The 15,645-nt window shown below is 55.5% G+C and overlaps 3 protein-coding genes across 3 annotated transcripts; all 3 read right to left on the bottom strand.

The window, feature by feature from the left end:
• On the bottom strand, nt 1–1,705 carry NGA_2006800 (pentatricopeptide repeat10; the record flags this gene model as incomplete). Its single annotated transcript, XM_005856285.1, has 1 exon — nt 1–1,705. A coding segment is annotated over one exon (1,604 nt), but the record flags the coding sequence as incomplete, so codon positions are not given.
• Nucleotides 1,693–2,196, bottom strand: NGA_2029700 (mitochondrial protein; the record flags this gene model as incomplete). The annotated part of the gene is made up of 1 exon (XM_005856288.1): nt 1,693–2,196. A coding segment is annotated over one exon (504 nt), but the record flags the coding sequence as incomplete, so codon positions are not given.
• An 11,880-nt stretch (nt 2,197–14,076) lies between these two features.
• Nucleotides 14,077–14,808, bottom strand: NGA_2002400 (uncharacterized protein; the record flags this gene model as incomplete). Its single annotated transcript, XM_005856284.1, has 1 exon — nt 14,077–14,808. A coding segment is annotated over one exon (732 nt), but the record flags the coding sequence as incomplete, so codon positions are not given.
• Nucleotides 14,809–15,645: the final 837 nt, after the last annotated feature.

Below are 15,645 nucleotides of genomic sequence, written 5' to 3'. Positions count from 1 at the left end.
TGTGCTTTCGTACTTGTATCTTGTCTTATCGATTTTTCAATCTTCCGTTTGTGCTCTTTGTACACTTGAAATGGAGGTTTTCCCGTCAAACGTCTCGCCCCTCAAGGAGGGGTCTGGGAGGCAGAGGAGGCTTGCCTCGCGAGAAGGTCCAAGACCAATCCGTAAGTAACTTGGTAGGGACTGAGATCTTCCTCGTTCTCCGCCACCTCTCTTCGCGGCAAGACTTTCCCGCCATTTCTGTGGCATGGCTCCGCCGCGCGCTTCCCGAGGCGGCCCCGTGCCCGGCGTCGGAGGTCGAGGAGTTCGAGGAGCTTTAAGGCCGTCCGCGTTTCCCCCCCTACCCGACACGCGTTGATAGCCGATGACAGGTCAACCGTACTCGGCTCCAGTCCTCGCTTCTCACGCATGTGCAGGAGCATTTCCAATGCGTCTCGCCAGCGCCCTTCCTTCGCAGCGGCGTTCAAGAGCACGCTGTAGGACATGGCGGGGACCGGGACGTGGCCCTCCACTGTCTCCGCATCCTTGATGGTGCGCCAAGCGTCCTCCCAGTACCCTTGCTCCAGCATTGTCCGCACACGCACCCCAAAACTTCGCTCGTCCTCCTGCATCCCCTCGGCCTGGCCCGGGCAATCGACCTGCGCCAAGGCGTTGGCCTCCAGGCGGGAGGCGAGCCGGCCGGCGTTCTCCACGTCACCCGCTTTCAGGCACGCGTCCACGAGACAGGTCAACGCCACGTGGTCCGGCGTCACGCCTGCCTTTGTCTCCATCTCCTCCAACAAGGCCAGCGCGCCCGCAAGCTCCCCCGCTCGGCCCATGCCGGACAAGACGCTGGTGAACATGATCACGTTGGGCGCCGACACCTGCCGCAAAAAAGCGAGAGCTTCCTTTAGCTGCCCCTGCTGACACAGACCTTCGATGACGACGCCTATCCCGGCCTCGTAAGGCTCCACTCCGCGGCCCTGGAGCTCGTCGAATATGGCCTTGACGAGCTCCCACTTTTTCTGCTTCCCAGCCACGCTCAGGGCGATGTCCCCCGTGCCCGCGTCAGGAGCCAATCCTCGGACGAGAAGGAGATCCCAGAGGGCCAGCACCTCCTCTGTCTGACCTGCCCTGACTAGTGCCCGCATGGTGGTCGTGTAACAGGGCAGGGTCCACGGGGCGTCGCAGGATGGCGGGGCGGGGCCCTCCAGGAGCATCGCGTAGGCGCGGCGCCACTGTGCGTCTTGACAACAGGCAAAGAGGGCCCACCGATGGCACTTCTCATCTGGTCGGACCCCACCGCGCGTCCGCATGTCTCGTAGGAGCGCCAGCGCCTGCTCGCTCTCCCCTGCTTTGGCACAGGCCCTCATCGCCGCCACATAATGCTGACGCCCGACCCGGAGCTGCCGCCGGACGAACGTGCCTCGAACGTTCTTGTATTCCACTTCCCGACCCATCTCCTCGATTAAATGCAGCGCCCGTCTCCAGTCGCCCAGGTCGGCCGCGGCCTCCAGCGCCGCCCCGTAGCACCCGCCGTCCGGAATGACCCCTGACGCCAGCCCCCGAGCCTGTCGAAGCGCTCCAAGGCTTCGGCTGGGCGGCCCAGGTCCGTGAGGGCCCGGATCGTGGCGGCCAGGACCAAGTGTGACCCTCGAGGTGCCGGCCTCCCAGGAGCCTCGGCCATCCCGCACGCCTTCAGGTCCTCCAGGAGGGCCAAGGCCTCGGAGGCGCGCCCGGACCGGCGGTAGGTCTCCATCATGGCGGCGTAGCAGGCTGCGTCTGGGGCCGGCTCCCCGTTCACCCCCATCTCTGAAAAAAACGCCACCGCATCCTCTGGTCGACCGCCCTTGCTGCAGGCCACGATGATGGCGACGTAACACGGCGGACCCCAAGCTCGGACGGGCCCTCTCTTCCTCCTTGCCAGCCGACGGAAGACACTGACAGCCTCGTCCGTCAGACCCTCGGCCGCACATGCATAGATTGTGGACACGCAATCTATCTCTCGAAGTTGATAATCGTTTACCATGCCTAGATACCTGAGTGCTCGTCTACCGTCGCCAATAGAGCGGCATTCTTTGAGCGCGGCCGTGAGGAGCCCTTCGTCGTCACCCACCCCAAGATTGGTTAATCGATCCTCCTCCAGAGCGTTTTCCAGAAGATCGATCGCAGGGGTTGTTCCTACGCGCCTTAACGACCATTCAACGAGGGGTGATGTAGATTTGCCCTTCCCATGTGGCGGCTGTTGTGCGTGCGGCAGGAGGGTTGTAGGAGATGGATGGGGCATCCGACTCTGACCTGTCTTCTCTCTGGATTCATGGCGGTATGGGTTGGAAAAACGTAAAGCGGATATTGAACAGAGATGCGGTGGTGCTGGACGAGTGGCGAGGAAGGGGATGAATCTGAAGGCATAGGTTGTCGTCCTTCTTGAGAGCGCCCCAACGGTGAGGAGGGAAAGAAGGAGGCGCATGCTGGTTGTTTGGTCGTCAATGGGCAACAAAAACAGGAGCCTCTGTTCCTGGCAACATAATTTTCCGCTGCATGTCAATGAATGCCTGTACTACTTGTGTTATGCGGTAATATAGAGTGCTTGAGCAGTCGTAGAGGCAGAGAGCGTAGGGCAGGCGAGGTAGAGTCGCAATTAGCCGCGCGTTCTCGAGTTAAACCACAAGCACCTACTCATTCACGCTTTGGCCTCTGGGGATTACCATTTATTACAAACCTGATGTTGAAGATATGAAGAATACCAGAGCCCACAGTAAAATGAGCCAGGACAAGAGCAGTGTGCATCGGCAACGCCGCATCTGACCAGGAGGTTGCTTTCCCGCCCATTCCTTATTTGAATTGCGGGGTACTCGACGACGAGCTTTCTGACTTCATACTTCCACACCCACGCTTATGCCGTACACATCATGTGCACAGGAGCATGGAGACCCCTGTGTGCATATATGCTGATCCCTCTGGCAAAAATGGTTCTTTGGATAAAACTTCTCCCATGCGAGCCCCAGGACGCGAGGGAGGTCATATTAGAGAGAAACTCGAGATACTTACCTCGGCTGAGCCTTCAGGCTCCCCTCCTAAGACGGAAGCGAAATGCTCAATCCCACTCCGACGATTTACGCCTAGTGGACGGGTAACATCCGTCGATTTAACGCCCGATGGGGCCTACGTTATTGCCGGCTGCAGCGATGGCACTCTTCGGCTCTACTCGATGCTGCACCCGTCCTGGGGTAGCGAGGGGCTGCTTCTGGGCCAAATTCACGCCAAAGGGCTCATCACTAATCTTATATTTCATGTGGAGGTGGCAGATGACGGGCGTTTCGCATTTGCGGGGGTGCTGCGGGGTTCAGTGGAAATGTTCGCTTATGACCTGACACGGCTGCCCCGAGGGCATTTCGGTGAGGGCCTGGATGCCGGGGGCGAAGAAAACGAAGACGTGAATCTCAGCAAGGCCACTGCAGAATTATTGATCGAATGTCACACCAATTTGGACGCTAAATTGCGAGGGTTTGGAGCGGTGACCCGCGTCGCCCCCACGCGAGCCGCATCTGGTCTCGGTGCTTGGGAGATGGAGTCAGAGGCAGAGCCACCGGAGTATCGTCTCATTTGCGGTCTTGGCATTAAAAATCTTCACATTTGGCGCTTTCAACAAGGTAGTCAGGTGGAATGCTCGGCGCCCACGTGGGAATGCATTTTCGACTTGGCTTCGAACGGTATGAGCATCGAGCTCCTGACAGTGCGAGCGGGAGGATTAGAGGCAGTTTCTAAAAGCTGTGGACAGAACTTACGAGTGTGGGATTTATCCTCTTTGGAAAAAAAGGACAGGGCCCCATACACGGATATCCTTAACACGCAAGATATAAGGGCCGTCTGCGGGGACTATGCCTTCGGCGGCACGTGCCAGCTCTCCTTAGTGCGCTTAGACGCCTGCTGCGAGCTCAACCGCATGGAGCTCCCACTTCCCACAACGGTGAGCTCCAAAGCGCTATCGGGCGGCAAGGCCAAGCGTCGCCAACTTTGCTCGGTGAAAGACGTGGTCGGTACCCAGGGGGAGGGGACGCAGGGGGGTCGAGTCCTGGTCGTCTGCTCCGATGGGGGGGTCCACTGCTATGAGAACACGGGCGCCACCTCGGCAACTGGGAAGCTGGTGCCGGTGCACAGTCTGACCACGGAGGTGGACGAGGATGTGAGCTTCTCCCTCGCTTTGGTGGGGAGCCCCGAGATGGCAACCCCTGTAGTGATGCAGACTCGCTGGCTGGCGGACGAGAACTGCGGCGAGATCACGGTGGAGCCCCTGCGACTGGATCAGGCGAAGGAGGAGGCCGTCGCCGTACGCCGGAGAGCGCTAGGACAATTGGAACCCAACAAAGTCGGCAGGCAAGGATGCAGGGAGGGGGACGGTGGCGTCGCCAAAGGGAAGGGCCCGTCAAAAGGACACAGCCGCGGCAGCATCGGCAACTGCCCGTTAATGAGCCCTGTGGACGCACTGGCCCCCAAGCTACAGAGCGGCGCATCAACAGTGACGCCTTGCAGAGGCAACAACCCCCGCGGTGCACTCCCACAGGGCCCCGCCCCGGCATCGGTCAAAAAGTCGGCTACCAAGAAACGTGCCAAGTCCCTTCCTTCGCATGGGGGTCATGCCAGCGAAAAGCCATCTATTGAGGATTTTAAGGTGGGTGTGGCGGTAAAAGATGCGTCAGAAAGAAGCGCATCGGTAGCTTCATCGGGACTCGTTGCAATCAAGTCCTCAGTGCCGATGCGCCGATCCGCCCTAGTAGCTCCCCCGCTCGCCCACTCACGTGCTGCGGCAGCTTCCGTTAGAGCGCCCCCTTTAGCAGGTGTGCAACCACATCATCCCCTCAAACGCAGGCCTTACGATCCCTTTGCAGCTGTCACACGACCAAAGCGGGGCAAGAACGCGTACGAAGGTCCGTCGAAAGCCATGAGGGATTTGGAGGCCAAACGTGCGGCGGAGGAGGCTGGCAGCAAGACACAAGACTTCTTTCTGGAGCGTGTCGCTCGCGAGGACATCTTGCGCGAGATGCGTATTGCTTCAGTGCTGGAGGCTCGTCGTGAACGCATTCTTGCTACAACAAGCGGTGGGTGGGACGAGCAAACGCCCTCTTTTGTCGAGGCGGGGCCTTTCTCTACTGTCACGACATGGGGGGGTTTGCGTGAAAAGCACCGTCGCGACACAGAGAACTTGAGGCTGAACTTCAAAGCGGAACATGACCGGTAAGTTGATTGAGAGGGCAGTCACGCTGTAACGACAGAGCGCTGAGGAGGTATGATGACATGTATTTTTTGGGTGCAGAAAAATTCTCATAATACCACCATGTCAACACTTATAAGGTTGCGAAGCCGTTTTCTTGAAGCTGTGGAGCGTGAGCGCCTCATGTTTCACATACAGAAGCATGCCTTGCCTTCCTGTGTACGGGACCCTCTCGGCTTCCTGTGGTGGCACAGCTCTCGGCTCCCCATTAAGAAGCAGTGGGGACGTTACAGAGCCTTTCCACAACAATCACTAGAGGTTATGGCCTTGACAGGCCAGCCGGATGTAGCTAATCGCCGATTTTCCCTTTCGGGGGTCATAGCTAGCTTCAAGGCACAAGTCGCTCGCACACTGCGTCGGCAGCAAGTGGAGGCGGACACGCTAGCAGCCTTGCAGTGCATGGACTTGCCATTCATACGCCCCTCGCCCATTCAAGTCTCCTATCCTTATGTAGACGACTTCGCAATTCAAGATCCTGTAGGACAGCACCTGAAGCTGGCAGAGAAGGATGACGATGCTGCAAATGTGTTGCCGGACGCAAACACGACACACGCGTCAGCTGCGAAGGTTGGTGGGGAGAATGTTGCACGGCACCCGGCTTCAGTCACGCCTTCTGTGACCACGTAGGCTTTCCACGAGCACGTACGGAAAAGACTTAGTGAATAGGCTTACTAAACTAAACCGAGTAAGGTATCAAAAAAGTGGGAAAAGCTAGAATATCAGGCATTTTGACGTGAAGAAAAGTTTGCTTTGATTCGTTTTACTGTGAATATTCAGCGTGTCTTCCATGGCATATGGAAGATATTCTGCCGAATTGTTAACCCCTACATCTGGTTTATGGCTCCTTCAGTCTTCTCAGTCACCACCACCTGCGTCGTGAGCACTAGGCTAGCGATAGATGCGGAATTGCTCAGCGCATGGAGCACCACGCTGGCTGAGTCCAGCACACCCGTCTCCAAAAGGTTTTCATATTTCCCCGTGGCCGCGTTCATGCCAAAACCCCACTCCCTTTTCTCCTTGATCTGCTCCAATACCCTACCAGGGTACATGCCCGCGTTCCGCGCAATCTGCTGCACGGGTTCCTCGATTGCTTTCAAGACGATTTCTGCGCCAGCCCTTTCCTCCTTGTCTGGAAATGCAGCAAGGATCTCGTCTCGCATCTCCATGCCTAGATAGACCAGCGCGGAGCCTCCTCCCGGCAACACGCCCATCTCGATCGCAGTACGCACGGAGTTGAGCGCGTCCTCGTATCGTAGCTTTTTGTCCTTCAGCTCCGTCTCGGTCGCCGCCCCGACTTTGATGACGGCCACCCCTCCCGAAAGAGCTGCGACTCGATACTGCAGCTTTTGTTCGTCATAGACGTTGTCGCACGCATCCAGTTCTCGTTTCAAGTTCCCCACGTGCTCGGCGATGATGTCCTCAAATATCTCAGACGTGCGGAGCGTTGTATGCTCCCGCGTCGTCGTTGCCGTCTCAGCCACCCCCAGCATCTCCATGGTCGCCGTTTGCAGCATCATTCCCAGGTCCGAGTCGATGAAGGTGGCCCCAGTGGCCAGGGCGATGTCCTGAAGGAACTGCTTGCGCCGCGCGCCCGCAAAGGGAGCGCGCGCGGAGCAGACGTTCACCAAACCGCGCAACTTGTTGACCACCAGCAGCGATAGCGCTTCGTCCTTGGTCTCCTCGCTGACGATGAGCAAGGACTCCCCCGTTTTGGCTACCTCCTCTAGGATCGGGACTAGCTGGTAGGAGTGGAGGAGCGGGTAGTTGGTCACCAGTACTCGCGGCTTGCGGAGCTCACAAACCATGCGCTCCGTGTCCGTCACAAAGTACGCCGTGTCATAGCCTGAGCGGTCCAGACGCATGCCTGAGCTGACTTCCAATTCGTCCTCCGTGGTGTTGCCGTCCTCGAGCAGGGTGGCGCCTCCAAGTTTGGCATCCAGGTCCACCCGGCCAAAGACGCTCGCAATTATCTTGGCCATGTCTCGATCTCCACCTGTTGAAACCGTGGCGATGTTTTCAAGATCCTCCACTCCATTCACCTTGCGCGCCATCGTGGGGATGCGTTGGGCCAACATTTCCGTAGCACCCGTTATACCCTTGCGCAGAGACACGGGGTTCATGCCCGACTTGACGTACTTAAGCCCCTGGTTCACTATGGCCTGGGTGATAATAATTGATGTAGTTGTGCCATCCCCCGCCCGGCGGTCTGACTTCTTGGCCACCTCTTGAATCAAGCGAACCCCTACATTCACCTCCTCGTTGGCTAGGTCTATTTCGCGGGCGATGGTGACGCCGTCATTCACTATTTGCGGGTACGGCTCATCGGCCCGGGATAGCACAACGTTCCGTCCAGAAGGACCAAGCGTGACCTGAAAGATGAGTTTGTTATCTGTCTGTCAGTATGCGCAACCAGCCAGGAAATTTAAGTCCGTGCGGCAAGATACTCAATGTGTACTAACCTTCACGGCATTTCCCACGACGTTTATGCCCTCCACAAGCTTATCCAGACCTTTGTCTCCAAACTTCACGTTTTTGGCCATCATTCGTAATGTGCCATGCCGTACGGAATGCGTCCGCGGTGTCAGACGGATGCCTCCTTGATATAGAAACGCCAGGCTGGGGAGGGTACAGGAGGCTAGCACAAGAAGCAGAGTCAGCGGCTGCCGTGATCTAGGCCGAATCGACATCGTTGTCCTGGTGCCGGTAACTACACTTCCTCTGCTTGAAAGAAAAAAAGGTAGAGAAATCAGTGGTGACGGATTTCGCAGCCCAAATTGTTGATGCCCGTCGAGTTGTAGTTTTCACGTTCGAGAAGGTCGCGGTGGGTTGGGGGTTGCAGTCCGTTCCACCCATTCGATCTTCCAACAAGCTCCTCGATTACTGAATCAAATCCTTCGGTGCGAATGTTGATTTGAGGCTATTTTTTGGATCTACGATTCAGCATTCCGTATTTACATTCTTGATAGGATAATGACCACAGATTGCCCTTACTCATGGGTTCTTCCAGTAGCACCTTCCTCCGCCGCCTCCCCTCTTGACTAGGCCCATGCGATCCCCCGACCTTTACCCAGGCAAAGTTCCTCTGCGGGCGGTTTGTGTCATCCTAAAGAAAATTTCTCCTTCCTAAATCTAGCAATATACCTATGGAGCATTGATATTGACATTCTTTTGCCTTATGAATGCCAAGAAAGCGTTTGATCACTCTTCCTCAGGCAAGTACGATCGATGGGCTCGTAATGGTGAAGAAGAATTGGCGCAGAGAATGACATGAAAGACCGACTTTTGAGTGATTCACAAGTCTCAAGAACGCTAATAAAAGTCCGAGTCAAAGCTATCTCCGGATGAATATGAAGAATTATCGCTGTCGAAGTCCTCGTCCTCGCTTGAGTGATAGCTTCCAGTACTGCTGCTCCGCGCACGCGCATAGCTCTCCTTATCCTGTTTGCGGTTATTTTGACCTTTTCTGGGCGCTTCTTCCTTTCTTTCAGCCCGAAGCTTTTGACCTACTTTGTCATTTGATAAGGCCGCACTGCGACTCCCATTGTCGCTACTACCACCGCCACCCCGCTCCTCGTCTTCCCCTCTGCCGTCCTCGGAGCCTGAGTCTTCGTCCTCGTCCTCGTCCTCACTTTCCTCCGTGACATAATCTGAATCTTCCTCTTCACTCTCCTCATGGTCGGCGCCTTCAGCTTTGCTGTCATCTGCGTCCTCGAGCAGGCTTTGTACCCGACGAAAAGTCCGTGCGCGCTCCTCCTCGACCCCGTAGGCGTCCAGCACGGCGTTCGAGAGCCGATCATAGACAAGCTCGCATCGACTGCACCACCACTCATCCTCCTCCTCGCCAAGGTCTTCAGGCCGGAGGGGTGGAGCGTGGCAGTCTTGGTGGTAGGGGACGCGACATTTGTCACAGATTGCAATGTCATTCTCGTCCGTCGCCTCCCCCCCCCCGCATACAGCGCAGGTGGCCTCCTCTGCCTCCCAGTCACTGTCTTCCAGAGCCTCCTCTTTGTAAAGGTTCAACAGCTGTGCCATAGACTCGCGGAGTTGACGCTTGGCTGTCGTCAATTTGGCCTCTGCCTCCGTCCTCGTTTGGCGCAAGGGGACATGCCGCTCGTCCGCCTCCACGTTGGCTGTGCCCGCCCACCGATCCGAAAGGGCCTTGAGCGTGAAGAGATTGTCCCCCAGTGCCTTCAAATGCCTTTTGGCGCGTTGGCCGAGGATATCTTCGGGCGCTTGTACCGTTACGACCCCTTTCACCCAGGCCCTTCGCTTTCGTCGCATCCTCTTGCGGCCTGCCCTCGCCTCTGTGGGAAGCTCTGCACAAGATTCCTGCGTCACCACGCGAAAACCATCCTTTCCATAGACGCGTCGATCCTTTCTGGCCAGTCTGCTTGACCTCTTTACTCTCGTCCTTGAGCGTGTTTGCAGCGGAGGGAACGAATGACGGCGAGGGTGAGGGCGCTCATCCGCCTCCGACTCCTCCTCAAGCGGCGGCCTCTTCTCCTTCTTCCTCCCCCTTCCTTCCTTCTTCCCCTCCTCAAACATGCGCATGGAGTGCGCATGAGAATAATCATGTTTGTCATTCTTATGACGCCTTCGAGTTGTGGAGGCCTCAGCCCCTTTGCTGGGCGCGGACTTGAGGCGAGAGTCCTGCGCGGCTCGTGGATCCCCTGCCCGTGATCGTGTGCTCCTTTTGCTAGCACCTGCTTGCCTTCCTGACCTTTTTCCTTTCCCTGCGTTTGATTGCTCTCCCTTCCCATCTTTCGCGTCGTCGTGTTGTCCCTCCGATCTGTCATATCCCTGTTTGTTATATACCTGCCTCCCCAGGGCTCGTTTTCTCGACGGGAGCGCCCATCTGGTCGCCTCCTCGTCTACAACCCCCTCCGCATTGTAGTGACGCCGTCCTTTGAGTGCCAGCCGCAAGGAGTGCTTCTCCTTCTGCTGCCTCTTATTTCTGCGCTTTCTCTCTTGTTGACGTGCGGAGGTGCTTGGGCCCATATCGCCACGATCCTTCCTCTCCGTGCTCAAGGACTTCGTCGACCGGACTGGCCTTTCGTCAGGCCCCCTTTCTTTCACTTCAGCACCAGCATGGAGCGTGGAAGCCAAGATTTGATCCTTTGATAGGATTCCTGCTTTACTGCAGCGACGACGAGGATTGAGAGAGAGGCGCGGGGATGCTTTGAGGGCAGCCGACTCCGAATCTTTCGAGATCGGGAGGTACTGCGCTGCCTCACTGTCTGTCGACGCCTCACTTGGGCTTTGGATGGGCTTTTTAGGTCTTTTTAGAGCTTGGATTGACGAAAAATGAGCCGATCGTTGGGTGTCCGCTTTCTCCAAAGGGCCCTCTTTCTGTCGATGGCCGCTAACTAATCGAGCCAGAGCTTCCAACAGTCCTTTCTTCGCAGCTGCAACTTTCCTCCGCATATTAAGTACCACGCCTGACTTGAGCCGATCGTCAGTTTTTTGGTCGGCATCATCAATGCATTTTGTATTCGCACCTGTGTCGCTCTCATCAATATTCATCTCTTCGTTACTGGCATTTATTTTGGTCGTAGTTTTGCGCTTAGAACGATAAGATGACGGGTCCGCACTTTTGAGAACACTATTGATAGCAGCTCCTGCGCCTGTGACGCCCATAAACCGACTTCGCTTGAGGCAAGGCTCTGGTGCATTGGTCGCGGCCGTGACACTCCTTCCCTCCTCTGACGAGTCTTGCCGCGACCGCTTTCGCTGTTCTGAAGGGAGGATTCCCCCACGTGGAGTAGAACCTCGGCTTCGACCACGATTTTTTCCAATCTGCCCGGCAATATATTTATTCGCCATGGTACGCGATTAGAAAAAGCTTTTTGCGCTTTCGAGCTCCTCAGCGACACGCTACAGAACGCAAGGCCTTGATGGCTATGAGCAAGGGAGACTTTACCAAGCCTGTCGTGCCAACAGATCCCCTTCCCTGTCAATACGCTGACACCTACTGCTGCTTTTGAATTGAACGAAATCGGGATCGGAAATATAGTAAGACGTCCCAAATTCAAGCCAGAAGCCAGCAACACGTCCATGTCTCGCCGAGCACTCGCAGACGGCGAGGATATGGGCCACCAATTTGGCTTTTGACATTCACAACTGACTGCGCCGTAATAAAACTTTTCAAATTAAATCGCCAGGGATCACACAAGCTTGTACACAAATTCTACTTATAAATCGACGGTTCGTCACCTCCTTCTATCCTTCTTTAATTTCGTCATTTTTTCATTTGTTGTGGGTATCGCCTCCCTACATGGAGCACCCCGATGACCTTTTTGGGGAACAAGAAGAGACAATGGCAGACATCCAAGCTGAAAGCATCTTTTTGAAGGATCAGCTGCAGCGCTGCCTGAAGGAGCTCAAATTGTATCAAAACATTCAGACTGGCCGCAACAGGGCCCACATGAACCGTGCCTGGTTGAGGTCCTCAGCAGAGGCTTTGCCTGACTTCCCGGAGTGGAATCTGGACGTCGCCGCTATGACGCCCTTGATTGCCGCATATGATGGACGTATTGAGGAATTGGAGCATTTGAATGGTTTACAGGCGGAAAAGCTGGCATTTTTGGCGGGTAAGGCCGAAGTTTTGGCATTAGAAAATGAAGACCTTCATCGAGCTGCATTCGCGCGAGCCGAGCAAAGCTGTAGCTGTGAAGTCCAACCATGTCTCACAGTAGATAACGAAGAGTCTGACAGAGAGTCAACCCGGGAATCAACAGAGGGTGACGATGCAGCAACGGAGAGCACCGTCCAACATACAATCAAGGACAGAGGTGAAAGTGAGCTGGCCCTACGATCCAGCCATTTGCGTGGCGACAATGCTGCTTTGGTGAAAGAGGCCAAGATGGCGACTTTAGAGCTGAGAGAGGCCAAACGCTCTCTATTGGAGAAAGACCTTTTCATCGACACCCTCTATCGCGAGCTTGCAGAGGTCTGCGACGCCTCAAGAGGCCTCAGGGGGGACGCTACCCCGACGGAGAAATCAAGAAATTCTGAGGACCCCGCGGCCTTGACTCATGCCCATCTTCGTGATGTAAGAGCCTCTCTCATGGCCGCCGATAGGAAGATAAGGTCTCTGGAGCAGAACTTGCGGGAAGCTAAGGAAAGCCTGAGCAGTCGAGAGGCGACTTGGAGCGAAGAGCGCAAGCATTTGGAGTCTCGATACGAAGAGGCAGAGCAGCTCGCCCGAACTTTGCAGGCTCAGGTAGAGACCTTGACGGAAGAAAGCACGAGGGTGCGTTCGCAACTTGAGAGTATGGAGAGGACGCAGATGGAACTGAAGGAGGTGAGGGAGGCATTGGGATCCACGCAGCGGGACGCGACGGACATGGTAGGTGTGATGGAGGAGCTGCAGGCCCAGGTGGAAGGCTTACAGGCGCAGATTAAAGACAGCACGAGCCGTGAGAAGGAAGTCAAGGAGCTAGAAATGCAGTGTCGGGCGCAGGTAGAGGAGGCGATGCGGCAGCTAGCGACAGCGCGAGAGGGCGAGGCTCAGGCTCGTATGGAGCTCCATCGTCTTCAGGAGATTCAGACTGTCGCGGTTGCTGATCTAGGAGCAGGGACAGAGCAAGGCAAGGACAGAAGAAATGCTAAATTGCTGGAGCAGTACGAGCGGCAGAAAGAGGAGCTCAAGGAGGTGGCTGAGCACCAGGCCCGTCTGCGGGCGGAACTAGAGCAAGAGGGCTTGGAACGGCGACGGACCGATAGGTTATACGCTGAATTATGTACCGTGGTCAAGGGTGAACAAGGCGGTGTCCGAGAACAGGTGCTAGAGCTGACGAGACGATTAACGGAAAGCCACATGGCACGAGGCACGGCGGAGGCGGAAAGTACCAGACTTGCAGAGGAGCTACGCGCTCGACTTTCGGATGCAGCGGCGCGCGACAGAAAATGGGCGGAGGCTAGGCGTCGTTTGGAGACAAGAATCCGGGCGCGCGACGAAGAGCTGGCTGCCACGCGCGAAAAATTGGTAAATGTAGAGGCGACGCTGGGAGAGAAAGTGAGGCAAATTGCGCGGTTGGAGCGGAGGCAGCAGGAGGCCGAGACGACGTGGCGGTTCCAAGTGGATGAACTGCAGGACAAAATCCGCGAACACGTCAAGAATTCAAAGCTCAAGCTGTCCAAAGCTGAGTCAGTCTTGCGCGAGCAGGAGCCTGTCATGTCAGATTTCCAAGCTCGCCAAGGCCGCATCCTCCAGCGCGTCAGAAGGGAATACAAAGACGTTATAAAAGAGATGCATCGCAGCGTGGGAGAAGAGAGAGAGGCCGCCCAACGCATTTCTCGCGACAATAAAATTTTGCTTTCGAACCTGGCTTCCACGTCTCAGGAGCTAGAGGCCAGCAGAGACCAGCTGGCTTCCTTGCGTGAGGACCTTCAAACGAGCAAATTGCAGGTCTCTGAACTCAGCAGTCAGCTTTCGGAGAGTTTAAGGAGTCAGCAGCTCTTGGTAAAGGAGGAAATTCGTCTGCGCGCGAAGCTCAACGGCAAGAATAAATCAAAATGTAGCATTCGTGGGAACGAGGACAAGGAGCATTCAAGCCGTGTTGATGCTCTTTCCAAAATGGCGAGTACCCACTGCGCGGTCTCGTTGTGCCATTGAACGGCCAATGCGCAAGAGAAGAGACATGAAGAGAGAATTAAATTCTTATGCTGCTGAATGTATACTCAAAATGTAACTGTACGAATGTAATGGCGAGTATCCGAAAATTGCTGGACGATTTTCATTTGATTACTGCGCTATTTATGTACTCTCGAATTGCAAATTGAGGAATGAAAGCTGCGTGCAGCTCTGAATTTCTTATTTGTAGTGGCCGAAGGACGGGGTCGAGGCCACCGTCGGCTTGCTGCCTCTCCTCTTCTGGCGTTCGGGGCGCCGGAGGCAAAATTCCCTGGAAGAGGCCACAAAATCGTCCAGAGCCGTCGAGCACAGGCCCACCACTCATTCCCACTACCAGTCTTTCTTTCGTCTTGGCATACGTCCGACCCTGTGTGTCAGAAAAAGATAGAAGCGCCTTTCCTTGTATGTGCATCAGGCAAGCCTTCTTGTCGATGTTGATTGTGTCGGTAGAAGGGAATCCCAGGAATGTCAAATTCTCCTTTTCGATCATTACTTCTCCGTCGTCCCTCTCATCGTAAGGTACCAATGCACAGGTTTCAACTATACCATCTTCCAAAGGGATAATACACAGGTCCAGACAACTATGGTGAGCTGGAGTCCCCTCTATTCTTGCTTCGTTGCTCCATCGTCCCGCTTCTGGGTTTCCCGCCTCATACGTCCAAATCTTAATCCTTCTTTCAACGTGCTCATCTTTTACAAATTCAAGCCAGGGCTTTTTGAAGTATTGCTGCCATCTGTACGGCGCAAGGACGTGCGAGCAACTTAAAAGGATGACTTTGGTAGACAAAGCTGGTGGACCGGATAAACAAAACCCGGTTCCCTGGCTGAGAAGCTCATAATCTTTCATTCCTTGCTCGGGAAGCTTGAAATAGGACGATACACTCAGAATAGTACGGTAATGAGAGGCCTTGGTTCTTATTCCCGGACTCGTCATGCTAATATATCCCTGTCGGACGCCGTGTGAAGGCGTGGTGAGGCACCAGGAGGTTAAACACAGCAGGCGACGACACCATCCTATTTGCTTCTGCTGCTTCGATACGGGCGCTTTCGAAGCCAGCATAGGGCATGGCACTCCCCACCTTCCGAGTCTTCACATCTTATTCGTGAAAAAATATCCGTAGACAGGATTCAGGCGAGTGAATGCACGCTGGTCAATGACCCTCGGAACCGAAGGCATGAAAATAACCTCCCTGCGCCTATCACCGGCACTGGGACACAAAATGGGCAGACACCGGTCCTTCAGCGCAGGAGTCAGCTCGACCAGCAATACCTTGCCCTTACATCGCATAAGTGTGTCTATTAGTTCCTGGTTCCGACTGGCCGATCAGGGCATGTTGCAACACGAGATGCTCTGCCGTGGCACGGCTTTTGGTGTACAATTGCCACAACGGAAAAGCAAGCATGCCCCGTTGATTTTCTTTACATGCTCTCATGTGGCGGCGCCTTGGCGTTGGCCCAAGCTATATCCAGTACCTTGGCTGGAGCACGTGCGGGAGGAGCACTCACGATGTGTGCTGCATGTGACAGAAGTGCAGACAGGCCGGGTACTAGAACGGTTTTTGATGGATTCGAACGTGGTTCACCATGATTCGTTGGATGTTTGTGCTCTTCGGCTACAAGACCAAGAAAAGGTGATGCAGCGGATGGCGAAGCATGGCTTGCCGTTGCACCCACTGATCTTGAGCGAGAGGGTCCCGTCCTCGGGCAACGCAGTCGTGTCCCCCGGTTTCGCCGTGGAGCGCCTGCAAAGGAGGGCAGATGA

This window comes from Nannochloropsis gaditana (genome assembly GCF_000240725.1).
Source record: "Nannochloropsis gaditana CCMP526 unplaced genomic scaffold scaffold010, whole genome shotgun sequence".
NCBI classification, from domain to species: Eukaryota; class Eustigmatophyceae; order Eustigmatales; family Monodopsidaceae; genus Microchloropsis; species Microchloropsis gaditana.
This window is presented reverse-complemented; position numbering and strand designations above follow the sequence as displayed.